This window comes from Apteryx rowi, unplaced genomic scaffold (genome assembly GCF_003343035.1).
Source record: "Apteryx rowi isolate R43461 unplaced genomic scaffold, aptRow1 scaffold_78, whole genome shotgun sequence".
Lineage (NCBI taxonomy): Eukaryota > Metazoa > Chordata > Aves > Apterygiformes > Apterygidae > Apteryx > Apteryx rowi.
This window is the reverse complement of record NW_020451071.1, coordinates 2,508,539-2,531,971: the sequence shown is the minus strand read 5'-3', so window position 1 is coordinate 2,531,971 and position 23,433 is coordinate 2,508,539. Positions and strand designations below refer to the sequence as shown.

Genomic DNA, 23,433 nt, shown 5'->3' with positions numbered 1-23,433 from the left:
GCATCAAGTTTCATTAGTTAGTTGATTGTATTTGAGTGAGTGAGATAGTGGCTGCTCTCCAGACCATTTTCAGGAGAGGTTCCCTTGCCATTGAACACACAGAAGATGTACTGGTGCAGAAACAAAGTTAGGCAGCTTTTGCTGACTGGCTTCAGTTGGTGAGATGGGAGATAGATTATTTATTCTGTTTTTTTAACCAAAATTGCAATGCTGGTATAGATCTTAGCAATTGGCAATTTTTTGCACCATTTGTTTATTTTCTTATTGCAATATAGACATTTTTGTCAAAAGAAGTAGGGGAGGGGAATACATCCATACAGGACGTGTATATATTACATGTCTGCTTTGGCTTAAAAAAAAAAATCACCTGCAGTTAGAAATCACTTGGTGGGTAGTCTAAGCTCAAGGGTACCCCAAAAAAGGGGAATGCATATGAGCTGAGGATGTCTGTGATGAGTTAGGCCAAAGATCAGCAGAGACCCATAACCTCCCTGGTGGAGGTAAGTAAGAGAGAGGACGTGAGAAATGGGACGTGCATCTCTGCTGTCCCACAGCACTGCAACCAGTAGTAAGATTAATACTGACATGTGGTCTGAGAACTTGCATCTAGAGGTTTAGAAGAGAACGTTTGAGGTGATAGCTCCATAATTTGAACACTGAGGTGTTTTTTGTGCTTTTGTCTCGTGTTTGGCACCAGCCATACTCAAAGGCAGCATTTTGACTGTCTGCTGGTCTGGTTTGGTCTGAAAAAGCAATTCTAATGTTTCTACAGCAACTCTGGTTTCTAGCCCTCTGTTTGGACTGTTTTGTGGTTTCTGTTTTTCCTTTGCCTGTTTGTTGTCTGCTTCTTGGCTCTTTCTCATTACTCTCCATTTTAGTGTAATAGTGTGCCTTGTGTTTCTCTCTTATAAATTTAATTTTACTCCTTGAAGTAAGCAAGATGTCACTTGTAAATGAAGCTATTCATACATGTCTTCACCCGCGTTTGTATCTTAAAGCTCTTACAGTAGCAGTGGGGTCTTAGTTTGGCAATCTTGTACTGCTTTTGGATAGAAAATATTTGCCATCGTTCATACTTTATAGAAGCTGTAGTAGCTTCCACCAGGGACCAGTCATAACTGTGCTGAGTGCTGTATGTATGCAGAGAAGAGAGGGACAGGCACTGTCAAAAAGGTCAAATTTAGGATTACGTCAGTTTGCTAAAGCTGGCTGGCTCTACCGTCTGAATGGAAAAGAAAGTGAAGTTTTACAGTAAAAAATAGCATGAGATGTCTGTACTCTTAAGTGCTTTATCAGACAAAATAGTCATAACTAACTGTCATCTTGGATAGTATTGGGGTTGGCTTGTCTACATATGAGTTAATCTCTAAAGTGATTTTCTCCATCTAGAATGGTCAATATGCTTGTTCTGTATTAAATGTAGTCCAGTCTGGATTAAGTTGATTGAGAGTAAAAAGCTCACTATTCCAGATCAAGAACAACTGAAAAAAACCTAACTTACCCTGTACGAATTCCTACTTTGTTCTGGATTTGTTTTCCTTTGTAAACAAGGCATACAGTGCTTATTTGTCAGCTTCTTGCCCAGGCTTGAGGACAAGAGGAAAAACGTGTTTTTCTAAGTGGTGAAATCTGGTGATTGATTCACTGAACACTTTCTTGTATTTCCTATCCTTTAAAACTTCTTAAATTCTTTAAATTCGAAGAAGACGGGGAGAAGCCTTTTGTACAGTGGCGACTGATTTCTATCCTTTCCCCATGCGTAATMTCTGTCACACTCCATATGAAACTGCTCTCAGTATTTCACTTTTCTGGCATCTATTTTTAATAACGTTGAAATGAAAGTCATCTTCCTCCTTTTGCACTTGTTGTAAAATGTCACTCTGTGAAAAGTTTGCCCATGTCTTTTGAGATTTCAGCAGAATGGGAGCCCAGTGCTTGCCTCTGCTTTCACTCACCRGTTTTACATCAGTGGATTCTCAATGTCATCAGTGGAGTTACACTGCCAGATTTGCAGTGTAATTGGGAGAAGAACTGGACACATTTCTTTCCTTCTCTTCACATGCAGCAAGGATTGTTAATGATAGCTGAGTTATACATTATTTATTGAGCACAGAGAGTGCTTGTGGAGCTCTGAGAAAGAGGAAGAAATTGGCTTCAGCACAATCAGTTTATTATCTAGGTCATTCAGACTGTAGCACGTAACATTAATATATTTGATGAGAATTTATTCTGCAAGGAAGTTTGCTCCTAAGCATGGAGGAAAATGTAATGGTGTGAGAATTTTCCTATGTCGTCCAAATCCATGGTGGGATTTCTTGTCAAGGCTACTAAGTTGGAACACGCTATTCAGTATGAAACCTACAGTGGCCTCAAATGTGTAGGGTGATCCTCCATCTCCGAATAGGACTTTCTGGAAGTATTGCTATGTATAATCAATTTGCAAGACGGAGGCCCAAACTTAGCACTTCGTTATTTGTGTATTTAATAGCAATGAAAAATCCGGTGTAGAAGCTCTCAAAACTCCACAAGAATTGCTTGCAAGACCGGCTCTTGAGAGGGGATGATTTATTGGAGATTGACTGTAGGGTCACTTCCAGCTGTTCCCTTTCTTAGAGGTTTTCACCTCACATTTCTGGAAGGGATTCCTGATGTGACAGCTTACTAGCATTTATCTTAGTGCAGGTCTGCTTGTTAAGTTTTCCTTAACATACTGAGATGCAATTGTGGTGGTTTAGTAGCTGCTATACAAGCAACTGAGCTGTTCTTGGTTTGGAGCAGAGCAAAACTAGGTAGAAACCCAGCTATGCTGGGATAAGCCATCTTCACTCTTGAAAATAAGTCCTTATAATAACCCCATCATATACTTAATGATAGTAACTCATTTTGACCAGATTTTCAGATAATTAGCTCAAGTAACGTTTTGCCTGTCTTTTCAATAAAAATTACAGAAATTTCCCCTCATCTTCTTGATTCTACGAAGTAATATAGTTCACCTTTCTTTGTGAAATCTTGCTAAACAGTTTTTGGAGTTTGCCCAGAGGGGCATCAAATTCAGTGTGCTCATGTCCGAGAGAGGAGTGAGTTTTAGTACTGTGCTAGAGTAAGCCCAGTCAGTAGCTTTTATTTAGTGTGCTTTTATTTTGAAAGACAAAAGGAGTATGATGCAGAAAATAGAAACAGGCAGTGGTACTACAGCGACAGATATGGTCTCTCTCTCATGTACTAGGTTTGTATAGGTTGAGGCTAAGATCACTAACTCTACCTGGAGGACACCAGGACCCCTGCATTTACTGTTGTGGTGCTGTCTCCGCAGGCCTGGACTTGCTGTATGCAAAGCCTTAAGGCTTGTTATCCTCTTGGAGTGAGAGGGTTGAAGCAGAGGAAATCCTTATTTTTGAATGTGTCTGGCAGATTCAGGAAGTTCCATATGAATATGAGGAAAAACTTCTTTACTGTGAGGGTGACAGAGCACTGGAACAGGTTGCCCAGAGAGGTTGTGGAGTCTCCTTCTCTGGAGATATTCAAAACACGCCTGGATGCAATCCTGTGCAATGTGCTCTAGGTGACCCTGCTTGAGCAGGGGGGTTGGACTTGGACGATCTCCAGAGGTCACTTCCAACCTCAGTAATTCTGTGATTCTGTGAATAAAGCATCAGTAATTTGGGCTACACTGCACATGCTTGCAGAATGGTTTTCAACTCCTCGAAGACAAAATACATTCATGTGTTAGCTCAGGATGAAGGCCTTTGATCACCTTGGTCCCTGAAAAGGGCTTGTGTGAAGAAAGGCTGGATGCTTCTCTGTCTTTCTTCAAGTCTGTCAGTCTAGTAGATGATGTTACCTCTTGCTACAAACTGTGCCAGGCCTAGAGATCTTTTTGTTTTGTGTTTTGGGTGAATACTTTGTAAGATCATCCAGACTAGGAATGGGTTTTGTATTTAAACATGCTGGAGCCCTTTGTTCAGCAGGTTTGTGACCTGTGAGCTCTGGCAGCTTGTACAGGGCACGTTAAGAGGACAGCCAGCTGGTTCTCCACCCCTGGGCAGCTCTGCAGTGCCTCCTGCTCAGATCTTGACTTCTCACCCATGCTATTTCACAGCCCAGCATGCTAAGGAAAACATCAGTCAATGGCAGTGTGAATTAACGTGGTGGGCTGTGAGCTGTGGTTCTGGAGACATGCAAATGCAGGGTCCGTTCTGCTGCCCTTGCAACATGTGGTGACATCTGGAAGAAAAGGGGCAGTTTGGGCAGGGAGCTGGGGACAAGATTCTCCTCTTGATCAAAACCTGATAATATCAAGATGGCTTTTGCCTTGATTTCATATCTCCTGAAGAACTTGGTTAATGATTTATCAGTTCATTATCAGCCCTGTGCTCTTTCTGGCAGTTACCTACAACCACTGTTGGACATGTACAAAACCCCCTTCTGATGCTGTCCAAGCTACATCTAAGGAGTGTTGAAAGCCATGTCTTTTAGCTTGTCTTGAGTGGGCACTTGCTGAAGTGTGGCTGTATCTGCAGGGATGCAGGGTGGTGGTGCTCACAGTGTAGAAATACTGTAAATGTGTATGTGTTGGGAGGGTGGGGGACAGACAGGACACAAGGTTTACTTATTTCAGCACTGTGTGTAACTGGGAGCAAACTCTTTGACTGGTTGTGTTCCCTCTGGTTACTGCTTTGCTGGGTACCAGCCTTAGAATTAACATTTCTAGAGCTTAAGAATTTTAGAACAACCTTTAGAACTAAGAATTAAAACTGCATTCAAAATTGGCCGGTGTATTTTTAAAATTCTACTCTTCTGCTTTTTTGTCAAGGATGATATTGTAGGGTCTAGGTAGTTTTTTTTTTTTTTTTTTGAAGAGAAGGAATTGTCATTTGAGTTGTTTCACATGTTTTAGCTTATGTGGAAGTGATCTCARGAGGCTTCTGGTGTGTCCTTGTAAGAGGTCATTTGCCTTTGTCATAGAGAAAGGAGTGTTTGTGAGTAATATGAGGTCTATGGATCTAATTTTATACATAAGTAATTTTTCTGCAAAGAAAGTTGCCTCTGCAGTGGATAGGCTACACTCATTGCTTTTAAGCAATGACACTTCTCATTGCAGTAACAGGCTCTGAAGCGCCTGTTCCTGTTTTGAACATGAAAATTAAGTGAGAAAAGACCATAGATACTGAGCTTTGCTGTTTTTACACAACCTTTGGTACCCTTGTGTTTGACTCTCAAGAGATTGATTTGAAAGGATCTTCTTGACCTCAAAAAGCTCTTCATCATTTCCTCAGTGTAAATTTTGTGGTTCACTTCTAAGTTGGTTTAAGCTGTCCCCTCATAATAGTCCTGGGCATGTGGAATTTTATTTGCAGAGAAAATTTTTAAATTTTTTTAAGTTAATTCAGCTGCACAAAAAACCTCTTTATCTGTGCCTGCTAATTTTATTGACTACCAGCAATAAGAGCAGGAGCTGTGTTTTTTTGACACGTATATTTTTTATCCAGTAAATGAGTGGTTGCAAAATTTTAGACAACTATAGTATTACTCCATTTTTAAGACTATTAAGCAACTGTTTCCACAGGAACAGTGCTTTTTACAATAGACAGTGTTGTGGCTTGCTTCAAAGCCACAACCAGAGCGTACGTAGGTGTTTGAAGAGTACCACATCTTTCCATCTCTCACTATGAATTTTCCAGTGGGTCGTTAGACCCATTCAGACTTTCTATCTCAATATCCAAAGCCACACTAGTGCTTAATATTAGAATGTGTGGTCCCATGTCCCAGAAGTCTTTCAAGTGCAGCTGAGCTGTAAGAAGAGTCTTTAAATTCATAAAAAGCTGAAACTCGCACTGCAGCCGTGGTAAGGATCTAGTCAGCAGCGCCAGTTCAGCTAGTTTAGGATTTCTTAGCTAAGGATCTAACTTCACCTCTATAATCTTATCTGTGGCTCTTTTAGTATAGTGTGTATTAGGAGTTAAGTTGCATTCGGTATTTTATTCCCTTTCTTAGGGGCTTTCGTTTGTAAGGGCTCACTTCATTGGATCTAATGCAGTTGCTCAAGGGACTCTCTCTCTTTCGTTTTTTTCCCCCAAGGTTGTGCTGCTTGGACAGAGGAGAGGAACTGTTTGACTGGCTTTGGGGCTTYATATTACAGAACTTGGTAAACCTTAAAGAAGGGAAGTTACTTGATTTTATTAAAAAAAAAAATATATATGAAGATGCTGTGCAGGGGATTTCTGCTCTCTGCTGGTGAAAGCTCTCTGGTTAAACTTGTAAGACTGAAATTGATGTGCCTTTTTCTTGAATGAGCAAAATTGTGCTTTGGGAATTAAGGTAGTGTGTGTTCCCTCGGCAGGGGCTGCCYGTCAGTGGGAAGAGAAGCATCAACAGTGCAGCTCAAGTAGCGAAGTCCTTCTCTCCAGAGGGCAATTCATACTTTCATATGCTTTAGCTAGCYGACTGGAGTTAAAAGCACATGTATTTATAAAATAAAGTATACCCAACACTGTCCATGGCACTGACAAAATGCCAGGCCTTCCATGCGCAAAGAGACTGGGTACMTATAAAGTAGGGCATATGACAGCAGTTGTCCTAAAAAGGATGGTCTGGTTATGGAGACTTCTTGTCCTCTTCTTGGCTTACCTGGGAACTCTGTGTGCTTGGACCTGCAGTGATCCCCGGCAAAAGCTCTGTATTAAAGAGGAGAACACTTCTCTGCAGGCAGTGTTACAGCCTGGCAATGCTGAGCTTCAGGTGGAAATGGAGTGAGCATCAAGTTGTGTTCTTGACTGACATCTGAGCGAAACCACTCCAAACCACCCTGACCTTTCTCTCTAAGAACCCTTTCTGAGTATTTCTGCCCACCCCTCTTTAACTTTTTTCCTTCAATCCAAGAATCATCTTGTTCACATTGGCTGAGGAACATTTTCTCATCTTGAAACCACACTTTGGAGAGGGAAAAAGAAATATTAAAAAGGGGAAATACGTGACAATGTGCTGTTGGTAGATGCCAGCATGCTGCCTCTTGGCTTGCAGTCACACGCTAAAACCAGAAGTGCCGCCTTCAGATGGAGCCAGATGGCTGGGTCAGCTGAACAGAACATTTGCTGTGGTGACACGCCACCTCGTCACCCATCCTGTGGCCTGCAGAAGTCTGGAGAGCCATGCTTTATAGCCCCTTCCCATCCTAGCTCCACTGCTGGAGTCACAGCTGTGACTGCATGGTCGTAAGTGCATGGTGAGATCATCTCTCTCATGAGCTAGCTGAGAAAAACAGTAATCACAGCCTTGATGGGACTAAAAACTGCCTGGTCTTGGACAGTCTCTCTCATATTGCAGTGSTTAGCTTCAGGATTTCTTTTTAACTGGTCCCTTCTGTATGAGTATACAACCTAATCCTATTAAAAGAGTCTGTCACGATGAAGAATCTCATCTATGTCCCTTTTTTTTAACCACTGTTGTACAAAAATATTTTATTGTTTAAAAAAAAAAACCCAGCTCCTCACAAACAAAAAAGAGCATGTAAATAGGGGATGAGCTAACTTGTCAAAGCAAACATTGGCAATGGCATGTTCTCTCTGGGTGTTGTCAGCAGAGTACTGGATCCCAACCTGCATTCTTTTTGCTAAATAAATTCTCCATGATGACTCCCAGAGCTGGACCTCATGGGATTAGAGCACAGGCGTGAGCGGTAACATCTGGACACCAGGAGTGAGCATCATACCTTCAGGAATGCTGAGGGAGTGCATGCCTTGGCACTCCTTTTTGTACCTTCAGAAACATCTAATTGKCTCTGTGGCCAAAAATTGCTACTGCTTTTACATGTACGTACTAGTGATGTTAAACAACCCCCTGAGCTGTGGCAGGGAAAGGGAGAGGGGTTTGTGCGGAGGCTGAAATACATTTAACCCTCTCTTCCCTCTTTCCCTGGGCCCCGATTAAATTCTCTTCTGTGAGATACCACCCATATTTGATGCTTTTTTTTCCATCCTCCCATCTCAAGTCACTGTATAGTCCATGATAACATGGAATGTGAAAGGAGATGTGGTGGATTAGTACCAGCTGAATATAAAAGCTACCCCTGATGATTTCAGTGTTAAGAAACTGCCAGGTGAGGAAGGGAGAGGAGGAGGGAGGAAGTGACTGCAGTTGTTGCAGGATCTGGTAAAAATGATCTGAATATAAAAGGTTGGGCTTTTCTGTAGTGCTACAGCCCGACAYGATCAGAGCTTCAAAAATGACTGGAATTAATCCCTCCCTTTTAGATCCTTGCTGAGGACCAGTAGTGTGCAGTTAAGGCATTAGATGGGTGTATCTGTGCTGGGAGTACAGCTGCAGTTGTAAAGACTGGCATGCCACTAAGATGTGCCATATGAAACCATATGTTTCGTCAGAAGTATTGCTGATAACTTGATTTTGCACACAAATTAGTTCTTTGTGATAGTGACACTTTTTTTCCTCCATAATGCACTTAGAGCAGGGTTTTGTAGTTGCTGGGAAGGAGATGATGGTTCTGGCCCCATGGAGAAGGGCAGCTTCTCCTACACAAAATGAGCAATTGACTCTCCTGGACATCTGGACCTCTGAAGTCCAAATGTGCATTGCTGTCATGGATACTGTAGCCTCTCCATTATGTTTTTGTGAGCTAGTGGGTCTGTGGTGTGCTGGGCTAGATCAGGGTTTTGGAGACCACAAGCATTGTTCTTAGCTCTGCTCCTGCCTTCCCCATAGGCTGCTATTGTTGTCTATATCATCACTTGTCTACCTCAGCTTCAGTTCCAGAGCTGCTATAACATTACACTGGAGTTAGCTCAAGCCCCAAAATGTGGACAGGAGAATTGAGCAAATCTCCATGCTGAGAAGGCCCACGGTGTTGAGACAAGTGATGATCAGAACAGACAGCTGTTGTCTCTGCATGCAGCRAACGAAATTTTTGCCAACTGAATGGCATAGTGTGGTGTATTGCTAGACCTTCTACTAACTATGACTCTTTCCTCGTGTAATTTGATATGTAAGGGAAAGAGAGGAAAGGGGTCTGCAAATCAACAGCTCTGCAGATCTTTGGTTTGCACTTGCAACCCCAGTTGCCTGCCCTCAAGATGCAAGGGTCTGTGGAGGTTGGACTAGATGATCTCCAGAGGTCCCTTCCAACCTCAACTTTTCTGTGATAAATATCTAAATCTTCCTCTAGGTTTTTTTTTTATAGTGCCCCTCAGTTGTGATTGAGCACAATAAATAGCTGGGCTTCTCTTGATAGACTGCCTTTTGTTGTACCACCATGGCTTAACTGTATAACTGTTGTTATCAAAGTGGGGCTTGGCTCTTCAAAAGTTAGTTTTTTATAGAAATTGTTGGCCTAGAGGAAGGTTTTGGCCCTTATTCTTTCTACCTGGAGTGCTGAGAAATTTGAGGAGCTATATCAGGAGATACTAATAGGCTTTTGTGGTTCATGGTCCCATCAGCTGTGTCCTTGTTTGAAAAGAAAAAGCTACTAGACGGAAAAGCAGCAATACACCAAAGTGAATTATACTTCTTAAGATATTCTAGAAATAGTGACATAGCTAATGGAAACTTGAATGAGAAGAATTTCACAGAAACTTAATGTTATGCAATAACCTTTAAAATAAGTATGTAAATAAGCAAGTCACTCAGATGACAGCTGAAAATGGGTTCTCTGTGGAGCATAACAGCTGTTCTTTAGGGGCCCATAATTCCCTTGGGCTACATTCATAGCAGGATAGTGACTGCCCAGTTTTACATTGTATAGTTCAATAGATTTCACTTAAGTTGCACAAAATTTTCCAGGTGTAGCCATATGGATAACAATCCTTAGGTGACCAACAAGAATGCTGTGAACAGAGAACCTCAGACCTTAATGCAGACTTTGCTGATTAATGTAAAATCTTGAATGATTCATAAGTCTGCTCAGATTTGTTAATAAGGTTAATTAAAAATGCAGGTGAATGCCGTGCCTGGGAAGGCTTCCCCTCAAGGCCAATAGCCTTGTTATTGCTTCTCTGCCCAATCCTTTGGTTTATCCCTCTCCACTTCCTTCTGCTGCCTGTTCTGCTTCTTTCCAGGCAGACCCCAAGTCTCTGGTCTGCGCTGGTTGGTTTATTGGTTGCCTGGGCCCTCTCTGTTGCTAGCATCACTAGCTGTTTCCTTGTTGAGGGACATTTCATGAGTGATAAGCTCAGGCATGTCAATGTTGTTTTATTTCGAGGAAGTCCGTTCACCTACTTATTTCTATGGCGCTTGGACAGTTTCCAAGCAGGAAGTGCCACCAACTTGCTTGCGTTCCGCCRGTCGGTAATTAATTTCTTTATTACTGGAAACAGCAAAACTGACACAGCTTACTGGGTTTTCTGCCAAATTGTATTGAGATAATGTGTGTCATGGAAAATATGCTGGTTGATCATCTCCAGAACTTTGAGATAGAAAATAATTTCCTTCCTTGTATATTTAGGAGGAGACCTAAATTGTGAGCTGTCATCATCACTTGACCATCAAAGTGTCTAGAACATAATAGCTAAAATAGTTTTAGRGTAGCTCCATAGCTGTTGAAGAATTTTCTGATGGTAATCATTTTGATTCCTTTACTAAACAACTGGCTGTTGAGGTTATTGATCTGTTTTTGCTGTTCATTGAATGAAAATCGGTGTGTGGGGGGGGTTGTTTTGGGGCTGAGTTCCCCCTCCCCCGGTCAAAGCTCCTAAGTCCTCTCAAGAACRGATAGCCTGTCCTACTTTCAGCCTCTTGTACCTACAGTTGCATATATAGGTGTTTGCGAGCAGATTTTCACACATTGCACATGCAAAGCTGGTAGCCTGATAACAGTTACTGATGTSCACGGGCATATTTGTTGTAGCCAAGAGCTCGAACAGCTGAAAACAAAGCCCTGCATTTTTTCCATCCATTTAATTTAGTGGTCCTGAATTGATCTCARTATCTGCCTTTTAGGAAATGAAAGTGGTTTGGTCTGTGTTTTCTTTGTTTGTTTTTCCCTCCTTAAACAGTAGCTGTAAGAAGGCAAGGGGAGCTGGAAGCAAAATCCAGTGATGGACTGGATTCAGTGGTATTTGGTATACACAAACCAAGGTCTGTGTTTAAAACTGTGTGTGCAGAAAAGCTAGAGCTCTGCTTGTAGGCCCTGATGGTAGGGAAAGGCAGGATATGTCCTGCCTGTGTGATTTTTTTTGTTCATGTGGGTTATGGTCGTATAACCCGTGGGAGGGAGCAGGGAGCCTGGTGGCACAAGGGTGTTCTGCCAGGCCCTTCCCGGAGGAGTGGTCTTCTACCTCTGTTCTCTAAAATCAGCTGTGTTGCAAGGACTSTAGTCACTGGTGGCACGAACCAACCCACATCCACCTCTGCTGTCTGTCTGAGATCTCCCCTTGCAACAATCTGGAGTCAGTAGAGCAAATGAGTTGCCGTTCATCAGCCAGATAGGCAACGCAGAGCAGAATTGCTTCTGACTTAGTGGCTCCCAGGTGCAGGATTGGTTCAAAGCATGTTTTCAGCTACTTTACTGCTTTCCCATTCCCCAAAATTTTGCAGGAAAGGGGGAATCTTGGCCTTCTGTGTTTGCCTGCTGGTTGCATTTTGAAGTAGTGACACCCCACCAGCTTAACACCTCTTGCTGCCTTTTCATCTGTGCAGTAGCATGCTGACTTTCCCACAGTGCAGTCTTGCTGTTCAGTACCTTGGTGCAGTAGCCGTGTAGGACAGGAAGCCACGCGCTTTAGCGTGGCTGAGCCCTGGCGATTGCAAAGCTGTTTGCGGTAAGCTCAGGCTGCACACACGGCTTCAAAACCTGTTGATAGCGAGCCGGAAGCAGTATGTGGGACCACCTTTCTCTCCTCACCCACAGCCCCGTCTCGGGAGAGTTAGCAGCAAAACACCCTGTTGAATTAGGAGAGCAAAGAGTTTGAGGGTGGGATTTTTGGCACCCTCTGGGTTGATACTTGTAGCTAGATTTTCAGAGTTTTCCCACGCTTGGTATGTTCTGCTCCCTCAGAAATGGGACCATCATTGCTAGTGTCTGGTCATCTTTGATGTATTTTCTTCCTGGCCCACCTACCTTCCCRGTGATTTCTATCCCTGCTCTTGTTTTTCAGCTGTAGATGAAGTCCCTCCTCTGTAGCAGACTCTGATATGTGCATGTGACTCTTTTCTTTGTTGGAGTGGGGTTTGTTTCTGACTTTTTTTGCAAATCATTCTGTGAGTTGGATTTAAATTTCTGAAGGAATGGTTTCTTGCTTGCAGGTGGTACTGTGAGGGTAGATACTCTGTTTCTGAGATACTTTGGTACTGTGAAATTGATAATGGTCAGTTAGATTTCCCCTTCCTTCTCCCACACTAACTCAGGAAAAAGAGATCAGAAATCATTCCAGCATAGCTGTTGGTTTTTCTTTTGAAAATATAGGAAGAACAAAAATACTGAGCCTGTGCCTGAGCCAGTTCTCTCTTCTCTCTCTTTTTTAACTTTATAACTACACAATTTTTTAATAAACTAAAGAACAGCCACCTACAATTACTACTGATGCATCCTTCATCATTTTAGAGGAGGGTTTTCTCAAAAGCAATCTGAGTTGGTTTAGCTCCAGTAGGAGCAAGCTTTGGCTYATGCTTTTGAAAATCTTCACTTTTTGAAGACTTGAAACCTCGCTTTTTATTTATTTATTATTTTTTTTCTAGCTCATCGAGCAGGTTTTCTCAACAGGAATTTCAYGGGAGAGGATGAATCTTGTTGCAGCCCTTACTCCTCTTACCTGAGCAAATCTTCTGTTAAGAGGGGTAATCTCTTGAATGAAACCAGACTAAAATTGATTAGAGATTCCAAGATTAATTAAGAGTTGTTAGTTATGCCTGATCATTCGTGACTGGCACGCAGCTTGTAATTATGCAGCTTGACTGAAAACAAAAGTAATATTTTAAACAGTTGTCCTGGAACAGAAATTAAAATGACAATATAACAGTAATAGCTGGAATAACTGGTTATAGGAGTTTCAAGAGACTAACTTTCCACCCATTTGTGGAGTTTAGCTCCACAGTGCTAAACATGTGACAATAACAGTCATTGGAAGGGGTTTTATTCCAGTGAAACTTTGACAGTTACTGTAACTTGAAGGAGGTAGAAGTTTTGGGCCTCTAGTCCCCTGAGGGACCAGGCATCCCTAGAACTAATAGTGCATTTACTGCAGCTGGAATTAATAAGCCAGAGACCTCCAGCTATGAGAGCTTCAATGCTTTGGGAATTCAGCATCGTACATGGACCTATCGATTACAGGAGGGATCGGCAGCTGTTCCGGGGTGATGCGCCACCCTGTGCTCTTTCTTTATTTTGAGACCCGGCGTCAGAATTGAATCTGGGTAGGAGCAGGGAGAGCCTGTTGTTYGGCAGCGCCAAATTCAAAGCTCGGCTGGAGCGAGAGCTGGGGTCACTGTCTTTCCCCAAATAGCATCTCCTAGGTCCTCTCCTGCACTGGGTTGCCATGTCTCACTGAGAAACTGCCCACATCTGCCCATGGCGCCTGGGACTGGAGTTACTGCCCTGGGTGCTTGCCAGCCTTTGCAGGAGTGGGAAGATACTTGGCACTCCAATTTTTTTAGGCACTCTGACTTGAATCCTAGCAGTTGCATGCTGTGTATTGGTAGGAAAAAGACCTTAATCTGCTGATGCTCTGAAATTTAAAATCCCCTTTCTATTAAAGGAGAGCCTTCAGGATCCCCCCTCAGGTGCTTCCCCTTGTAGGCAGGTGACTGTYGGGCTCTGAAACGAGGGACTGATTAATCCAGACAACACGTGTTTAGCTGAGAAAGTTGCTACTTGACCTGTCTGACAAAGGCATGCTCAGGTGGAGGTGCTATGTTATTAAAATGCAGAAAGATCTGACATTCCATAAGCATGATCTATTAGGTTAAAAAAATAAAAATTAAAAAGAATAACTAGAGGCATGTGAAAAAACAGCTTCAGACTAACCCAGGCTCTTCCAGACTTTCAGCTCTGTGACTGAACAGAGCCTTGGGAATTGCCTAAATGACTGATTATATATGCAGTTCTGTTAATTAAATTTTAAAATTGTGTAGGAAGTCARAAGGTATAGCTACTTGTTTAATTAAGCTAATTAAGTCCCCAGGTAGCTTTTATATTTGCTTTATTCACTGCAAGTGTCTGGCTTGTTCTGTTTTTGAAGCCACGTCAGCATTGACCTGGCTTAAAAAAAGGCTGTCCTTCTAGGATGCTTCTTAATCGTGCCTTGTGGGGAAGAAAGGACAGTAAAGCAATGGGAGAAAGGATGTTCTGAGCTCCAGGGTAAATGCAGTTGTCTTTTGTATCTGATCCAAAGACAATAAAAAAAAGATTCCCATTGATTTCAGTGTACTTCAGATCAGGCTTCCCAGCTTGGATTATCTCTGTTGGAGCCGAGTGGAGAAAAAGTCTTACTCTGTGAATCTTATGTCTACAAGAATACACGTTCATGCCAGATGCCCTGTTGAAGATGTCTTTTTATCCYGGAGGTGTGCACAGCTCTCCATTTTGGAGAGAGACTCGCAGGCAGACGGGATGAGCTGCGCCACCCTTCAGCGCTGCCTCTTCCCGTTTGCGGGGAGTTTTTCATAGAGGCATGCCAACCTCTTTCAGAGGCTGACTGACTATACCTGCTCTTCGAGTTTAGTGGATGCTTCAGTTGGGTGTTGATACGTTGCCTGAGAGATTACCCTCCTTCAGAGATTTGTTTTCCAAACCTCTTCCATTGATGAATCATGCATGACCAGTTTCTATTATATGTGTGAAGGCATATGATTAAGGAACACTGTTTCGGTCTCCCTGCATCCTGTTCCCTAGTTTGCTTCTGAACTAGCTTTATTTTTTTTTTAACACAGATGCAGGGAAGAGGAGTTAATAACACCTGTCTAGTTGTCAGGAATGATGTTAATACAGTTCTTTGCTGGAAATGGTGTGTCAGATGACGGACTGGGGCCCCTCCTGTGAGAAGAAATCACTTGCAACTCCCTTTGAAGTCACATGGAGCCGAGCGATCTTAGCAAGTTGAGGCATGGGGCACKGTGTAGGCAGTTGGAAGTACTGAGCAAAGCCCTCCTCAGCTCTGCACTGAGCCTTGCTGCTAAAGCTGTGTGTTCCAGAGCAGAAGCTTAATGAAGCCATAGCTGAACTCATCAGTCCTTACCTGCTCGTTTCCAGCTCACTTGTCAAAATCCTCCAGCACTTGCTTCCTTTCGGGATGTCTGACAAGTTCAAGACAAGTTAAAGTATATGCTTAGCTCTGGGCCAAAATCCTGTATTGTAGTTGTAGCTATAAAGGGGTTTACTGAGCTGAACAGCCGACCGTACACACTCCTATCCATGGTGTAGAGAAACAAGCTATCTTCCATCTCCTTAAAATAGAAGAGAGCAGTGGTTAAAGGTTTTACTGCGCTAATGAGCACGTGTTCCTCTCCCAGTTAGCTAGAACTCAGCAGTTTAGAGCTACCTCCAAAACAGCCAGCAAGTCGATGTTTTTCTTCCAGTTGTTTCCTGGGGGACCAGGCCGAGGATGAGAGCACCAGCGTTTGGGGAGGATGATTACTGTTCACAGCTATGCATGTCAACGCTGTGAGACTGCACGATGTGGGCTGTTCATCCCACTGCACACCATGAGTTTAGTCTGATTTGCTTGTAGCACCTTGTAGCATTCCCAATATCATGCTAGTGGAAAAATTCAGACTTTTTCCTTTGCTTGTAATGATACAGCAAGATTTCTTCCACTGTGGCATATTTCCTGCTCTATACTAAACTTTCCAGGCAGTATTCTACAATTTCCTAAGGGAAAATTTCCCGTACCAAATAGATCATGGCATTAGGAAAGTCTTTCTCTAGATGCACACTTTTAAAATATCATTTATTACTCTCTGACTGTTATTGTCAAATATGTGCAGATGGTCGCATTCCCCTTTAGCTTTGTCCTTGCTGCCTTCAGACTGTGGAGTTTCTCTGAGTCTCTCTCTTTTTTTTTTTTGGTGAAAGATGATCTGCGTACCCAAACTGATCGCCTGGTCTGCTTTTAATAATTCAGGAAAGGATAACATTGTGACTCCTGCTTTTCTGCAAAAACATAGGTTTTTGACTTCAAGCAGCAAATACTTATGCTGGGGTGAAATGGAAGAAAAGAAGTAAGAAGCAAAACTTGCACGGTGTTTGTGTTAGCTGGCACCGCTGTTGCGAGGGCTGGGTCCTAAGGGCATTCTCTGACGATGGGAGGTACCGCCGTCGCAGGAGCCCTGCCGGTGCGCCGTCGGGGCCGGGCTGCCAGCCAGGCAGTCGTTGCTCGATGGGGTTATCCCTTCCGTGGCTGGAGGGCCAGTCCTTTGGCAGCTGCCTCCTTTTGAAGTGCTCCACTCTTATTAAATAACAGCACGTAGGGAGAAACCCTCTTGTTCTGTGAAAGTATATGCTAGCAATGTTCTTCAGGACTGAAACAAATGAACCAGGGCTCCTGTTAGGAGTTTCTCCTTTCTGGGAAGAAGTAGGATACTGCTACCCTGGGGTACCCAGCTGTGGGTGGCTGGCTTCAGATTGGTTCGGCCGTATTTCTTTGTGCCCTAATGTGGCTGCCGTGGTACAAAAGAAGTTGTTTTTTGGGTCTGTAAAACTATCCTGAAGCATGTGCTCTTTCTGTAGCTGCACTGTAAAGTGTGGAAGCAGCAATAAAGGCATGAAGCATGGACGGGATCACCGGGAACCACGCAGCRAGGACCACAGAGCTTAGTCCCCGGCCCTCTGTTCAGCACTCTGTTAGCTCTGTTCACCAACTCGGCACGTGAACATCCATCTGATTTCAAGGGCATCACAGGTTACCGTCCAGAAAGCGTGAGGAGTTGACAGGCGGTGATGGCCACCAGCATGAGCCCTCTCCACGTTGTGTAGCCTTCTAAGGGGCCTGGGCGATGCAGAGAAGAAGCCTGTCCCGTCAGGTGCACGTTGCGGTCAGGGAGCCGTGCGTCTGTGCTGGCACAGCTTGTCAGAGGCTGGTCTGAGGACAAAGGTTAAAGCACCATTTTCCTTTCGGTTTCCTAGGTCAAAGATTTCTGTCTGTTTTAGACACCTCCCATGTACCTGTGACTTGCTCTCAGATATTACATTGGCTGCAACTTGGCTGGTCAAATTTCGTCTTTAAAGGAGAACATGGCAGGTCCAAAATCCAGACTTTTATCAGCAGTCTATTACTTTTGATTACTTCATTTAATTCTTTTTGTTTGTTTGTTTGTTTGTTTGTTTTGTTGTTGTTGTTGATTGTCATCAGCTTAATGCCAGAGAGATTGTCAAGACTGTCTGGTTTAACTTCTTGTATAACACAGGCAGTAGAAATCACTAAATGGGTCTTGGTTGTTGGTTCGTATACCCAAGTTGTTGGTATACCCAAGGCATGTTCTGCTTCCACAGCACCTGCCAGCCTTGGGCTTCCGTCCACATTTCGGAGGCTTTCAGCTGTAACGTCTCATTAGATCCCACTAGCACGTGCCATGAGAAGGTCCTGAGTATGGCTAGTTCCTTTTTATTCTTGCGCTGTGGTATAATATGAGCAAGGCTGCTTAATCGGTGGGTGGATTTGAATGGTCTTTAATCCTGGGGTCTGGAGGGGAGAGAGAACATTTCATAACCATCACAAATCTGCTATCGCTTGCAAAATTATTTTCTTTGTTTTGCAAGGCTGCACGTTACCCCCTGGGCAGAGGAATCTCATTTGCAGGGAAGGAGTACAAGGTGTGTCACAAAGAGTTTGGACCAGTTTTTGTTTGTACACTATGTCAAAGGTGGATGATGCTTTTGTTGTGTCAAATGGCCTCAAGTCAGCTGTCTGTATCCTGCCAGGCCTTTGTTTTTGACACTGAGTAAGGACTGCAGTGATCTGTATCCCACCAGAGACTATATTTTTCAGGAGAAGTGAGGAAAGATCCTCCTCGTGAATGTGAAAGCAGGAGTCTAACATACCCTATCTGTGGAGATTGGCAGAAAAATGATATACACTGAAAAACAGTTTTGGAAACCTAAGTGAACAAGAATCTGTCCATAAAATTTGAAATTTTGGTATCCCATAAATCAGTTTGGGTTATTGTAGGAGAGTTATGCACACATATGTGTGTGCATATATATATATATAATTTTTTTTTGAAAGAAACATTTCTTTACAAAGCTGTATATCTTCCCAGTAAACTGGATTTTAGGCAAAAATGGTGCATGATATCATTGCAATTTGTCTAAGGAATGTCTTCCATGTTAATGGAGACAGAAGGCTCTTCAAACACAGCTTCCTTATGCTAGTGCAGTAAGCAGCCCAAGCAAACATATGAAAATTAATATTGACTCAAAGCTGAGTATTTTATTTAAGTCTTCCCTGTGAGGTTTTTGTTTTTCTTTTGTTTTGAATGGGAAAATCTGGTTTCCATAAAATCATCGTTTTGGTAGGATTTTCCCGAGCAGCTCTAGTTTTCCTGTTTTGTAAGCCCTGCTGATAGAGAGATGTCAGTTCTAGTCTGTAGAGTACCACAATAGCTGAAGTTGTGTAAACAGTATATTCGCTCATCCTTTCTTTGAAAATATTAGCTCTGCACATACTAACAAATTCCCAATAGTTAAAAAAAATTCCCTGCCTTAGCAACAAAATAGCAAATATTGCCTGGATTAACAGTGGTCCATCAATGTTGCTTTGAGGGCAACCTTGCTGCACTGGCTCTTCAGGCTGATGGTGGCTCTCAGTTAGGATCCAACGGCATGACCGTGACTGAGGCAGGGAAAAACTGTCGCTGCGTGGGTTTAAGTTATTTTGCTCTTTTCCCCTCCAGAATGGGTTTTAGAGGTTTATTTGAACGATGTGTTATGTGTTAATATTAGAGAGGAAACAAAGTGCTGGAAAGATGCATATATCAAGTGAGACAAAACAGGTGACCTGGGCTCGTCCTCCCTTGCTTTCAGGACTGGGAAAATATCCTCATACTCCGCGGTGTGTGCACTGACGGGTATTAAAGTCTGCGCGCCTCCATGGTGAAACTTTGTATGGCTGAAGTAGAAGGCTTGCTTTAATTTCTTTCTGACCAAGGAAATGTGACTGTATAAAAGCAAAAACGGTTGGAAATCATCATGTTTAGTCATTCCTTCAGAGAGCTCTATTCTCACAATTTCTGCTCTGCACAGATTATCAATACCCACGTGGTGTGAAGCTTCTCTTTGTTAATTTTATCCTTGCAATTTAGTGGGATATTTTGTCTTTTTTTTTTTTCCTAATGAAGGTTCTGTGTGACAGCCTGATTTGAACTGCAGGGATTCTTAGCTGCGTTTTTGCTGAAAGTTAGTTGGTGAACAAAAAACAAAAGYGAAACCTTAATTTAAAAATGTAACTAAAAATGAAAAAGTTGTTAACCAAAAAATAAATACCTCCTTTCAAGGGCAAGTTGACTGACACAGGGATTGAATCTCTGATTCTTAAAACTATGTTCTGTATCCCTRTCTAAGTTAGATTAAATGATAAGTATTTAAGTAACAGCACTAACGGCTTCCTATTTTCTGTGGTTTAAGGACAAAAGGTGATTTATGTAAGGAAGAGGAGTTTACCTCCAGCCCCGATGGTATTTCCAGAGCCTGAAACAAATTCAATGGGATAAGATATAATAGGGAGGAAATACATATACAATTCATCAAACAGATATTTTTTTCAGATAATTCTGTGCGCTTAATGTTACTTCTCCTTCACTTATCTGACAAACTGCAACACTATTAACAATTTCTATTGTTTTAATCTTGATTTCCTCCTGCAAGGTTGAGATTGTTCAACATTCAGRGCTCCTTAAAGAATAAGGAACTGGATTCCTCCTTGTTCCTGGAAGTGCTGAGCAATTTGAGCGATGGATGCTCAATTTCTTTGTAAAATTAGGGCTGTGTATGCAAATATGTGCAGCTTCATATGCCATCAAATATTGGCTGCATTTATCATGCAAAATTCCAAGAATAGTCTTTGCCCTAAACAGCCTTCTAACATTTTGTTTACTTTTTCAGGTGGATTTGGAGCCAGAAGGCAAAGTGTTTGTCGTCATAACTCTTACAGGCAGCTTCATGGAAGGTAAGGGAATTATTTTGGCTTGTTTCCATTAAGAGCTCTGCTTTGCTATATATTATTGCAGTCCGTTAGCAAGTGTTGTGCAAGAGAATAGGGTGCTTCCTGCAGGTCACACGCTGTTGCACGCCGGAGCTTTCCTGAGCAGCAAGGGAACTTTGAAGGGGCTGTTATTAACCTCTTATTCTGTGTGCCATCTGGTCTGTTATCGCTCCGATCTGGCACCCAGGGAGTTGATTCCTGCCTGATCTGGTTTATTTATCTGAAGTTGTCCTTCAAATGGATTTTGTCACATGTACTTTTCACCTGGGTGCCTCTTGAAGGACAAGATAAGAARCGTGTAGAACATGTTATAAAACATCTGGATGAATTTTATTCCATAACGATTCCCACTTACTTTGTATGTATTTCTCTTTCCAGAGTTCCCTTTGCTCTGGAAACTTAAAAGTTTTAGTGCAAAAACTGCCCTGAAAAAATACCCACCTGCCCTTTCCTGGCAGGTTTTTATTTCCRTGACTTTTTTTATAGTATGATGTTTTAAATTTCTCTGTTTATCGTGATAACAGTGAGCTCCTCCTTGAATGTGAATGTGAGCTCTGCTGTAGGAATCCAGGAAATCTGGAATGGGGCTCTGAAAAAGTGAGATTGCTTTTATACAGTAAACAACCCCCCACAAACTAACAGTTTGAGACTGCAGCTAAAATGAATAAGGACAAAGAACCATGCAGTAAGTGTGAAGAAAACAAAGAGTCAAGGCAGGGTCTGCTCCACTGCCCTTTACCAGAAGTCTTGGAGAGCTGGACTTTAATGCTTTCTCTCATCCTGTCATTCGAATTCGTTGCTTGGTGTGAAGGTTGTGTCGGGGGGGTACAGCACAGGCAGCTCATCCTGCTGCCTCTGTGCTCAGCCTYGGACGTGAGGAGGGCTCAAGCTGGAGTAATCGTCACTTGGTGGATTACAGGAGAGCTCTGTCCTCCTGTGTAGTAGTTCACGTAGCTCACAGGTACTAGGTGTCTGGGACAAAGTGTTTCAAAGCTCCTCTCTTCATTTTTAAAAGCAGGTTTGAAGATAGTCTTGTGACTTACTTTGACCCTTTTGGGGAAGCTGTTCCCCTCTGGCTGAGCCTGCCAACCCAATGTGCATTTGGACATGGACAGCTGGTGCAGATAGGGAGCTGGTGCATCAGAGGAGCTGGTGAAGCTTTCGGTTTTCTTTTGGGTGATTTACACCTCAGGCCTGCCCTGCTCTTTGTTGCGGGATAGCTGTGGCCTTTTAAAGCGTTGGAGCCCTGTCCAACCTGTAACTAATCAGTTAAGCCACACTTGCGGGCCAGGCAAGGATTTCTGGGGAGGCAGTATCCTCCACAGTCCTCTAGAAATGCTTTGTCAAGCACTGATGATATCTGCGTAGGGTTCTGTAGTACCAGAAGGTTCTTCCATGTAGTTGGACTGTTGCGGCTCTGTTTAAAATCAGGGCTGGGGGGGAAAAGGTGTGTTTCTGCAAGGAGTGCCAAATACACCTGAGGCCTCTTGACTTTCCTGGCTGCTGCTATCCAGAAGGAGGAGCAGCAACAGTCTGAACAGTCTTGCAGTGAATGGAAGGAGCTTTAACCACCTTTTTGATGCCATTATCTCCTGTTTGGTAACCAGGGCTAGAGAAGGGAGGTGAGAGTAATGTCCAGAGTTGCTGTGAGGAGCTGACTTGTTCCCGCCTTTCACTGGCTTGTCTTTGTGGCTTAGCAGAAGGAGTGCCYTGGCTAATATGTTGTCTTAGATGTGTCCCAATGGAGAACTGTTCTGCAAAACCTGACGCACTGGATGAAGTGTGGGACGTGCTGGTTGGGGGGAAAGAGGATGTTGGCTCTGCAGGGGAGGGGATGCTTAGTGCAGAGGTGCCTCAGAGCATCAGGCCATGTAGGTAGCAGTGATGATGGCCAAATGCCTGTTGGCCTGGGCCTGAGGAGATAGAGGGACTAGTGGTGTAGGCAACCCGTCTCCAAATACAGCTTTACAGCAAGTGTGTTGCTGCTGGGGGAAGGACGGGTGTGAGCGAAGGCTGCGGTGAGCAGGGCTTTGTTTATCTGTGAAGTGCTCTGGGATTCTCGGGGTATGATTGGTGCAGGAAGTCAGATGACATGGTTTAACAAGCAGAGAAAAACAACAGCTTCTCACTACAGCAGTGATGCAGTCTGTTACCCTTGTTCTCCAAAGGGCAGGGAAAAAGGGTGGAGGGAAAACAGCAGCCTTTCGGTGGGACACAGCATTGGAGCAGGGCTGAGAAGACCAGAGTTGGGTTTCCCAGTGATGAAGTTCACTTTCCAAGTAAACTTAGGCTGCATCATCTCACTGTGCCTTTCAGTTCTCTCATCTGTAAAATAAGAATGCATGTTTTTCTCTGTTCAGATGTAAACTCTTGGGGCTGGGAGATGCTCTCTTTTATCCACATCTGCAATGTTAACAGATCAGTTATGCTTTTCCCTCTAGGAAGGCATTTTCTAGAAGTGTGCTTTGACAGGAGATTGTAGGGAGACATGAAAATGGCTTTTTAAAGTTAATTTGGGAAGAGCTTTCTATTTGTAACAGGAGAAGGGGGAGAGTGCAAAGGTGTGCTAGGGAGAAGTGGAAGTGTGACTTTTTGCAGGTTTGGAGGCAATGGCTCTTAGGCAGAATAGGGGTTAAAAGGACCTTAGAAGTTGGCTTTAACTGCCAATGACTGAGCAGATGATGGAAAGAGGGAGGTGCTGAGATCAAGAAACTACAGGGCTTTTTTAAGGAATGCCAGTTTCCCTCCATGCAAAAGATTGCCATGCTTTTTGAGAGAAGATAACCATTTAAAGCAATATTGACCAGGGGTGGTGGACTTGAGCATAAATCCAAAAATTCAAACTTGTATAACTGTGCTGGTGGCTAAGTTGTGAAGGCATCTTGCTAGCAATGTCTCAAAGGCAAGAGATGGAAAGCCCAAATGTTTGTACTGCTACTGCTTTCAGAGGAAAATGGGAAATGCTGGAAATAGTTTACTTCTCATTCCTCTAACTTATTGAGGATGTGAGGACTTACAGAACAGGAAGAGTCAAAGATGGTTCTTGGGACTTTTCTTGACTGGTTAGTCCCGTGTGTGGGCACATGTAGAGTTTCCAAGAATGAGCATAATCCAGAGCAAGTCTAAGTGTAGATATGGAGTTTTCCCAATCAGCAGGAAGTAGAGACCTCAGTCAGGGAGAGGTTTCCTTTTCAAAAATTGTGATTTTTTTTTTTTTATATATAACATCATGTTTTCTTCTATTTTCTTTACTTTCTCCTTTTTTTCCCTGGAAGTGTGGAGCCTCAGAGTTGTACCT

At 43.0% G+C, this 23,433-nt stretch overlaps 1 protein-coding gene across 1 annotated transcript in view; it reads left to right on the top strand.

Annotated features, from left to right (window-relative positions):
* The window catches only part of PRKCH (protein kinase C eta), a 120,572-nt gene that overhangs the window by 8,820 nt on the left and 88,319 nt on the right, over positions 1–23,433 (top strand). Inside the window, exon 2 of the mRNA XM_026088688.1 lies at positions 20,036–20,099. Coding sequence (XP_025944473.1) covers positions 20,036–20,099 — 64 coding nt within the window. The remainder of the gene's footprint in view (positions 1–20,035; positions 20,100–23,433) is intronic.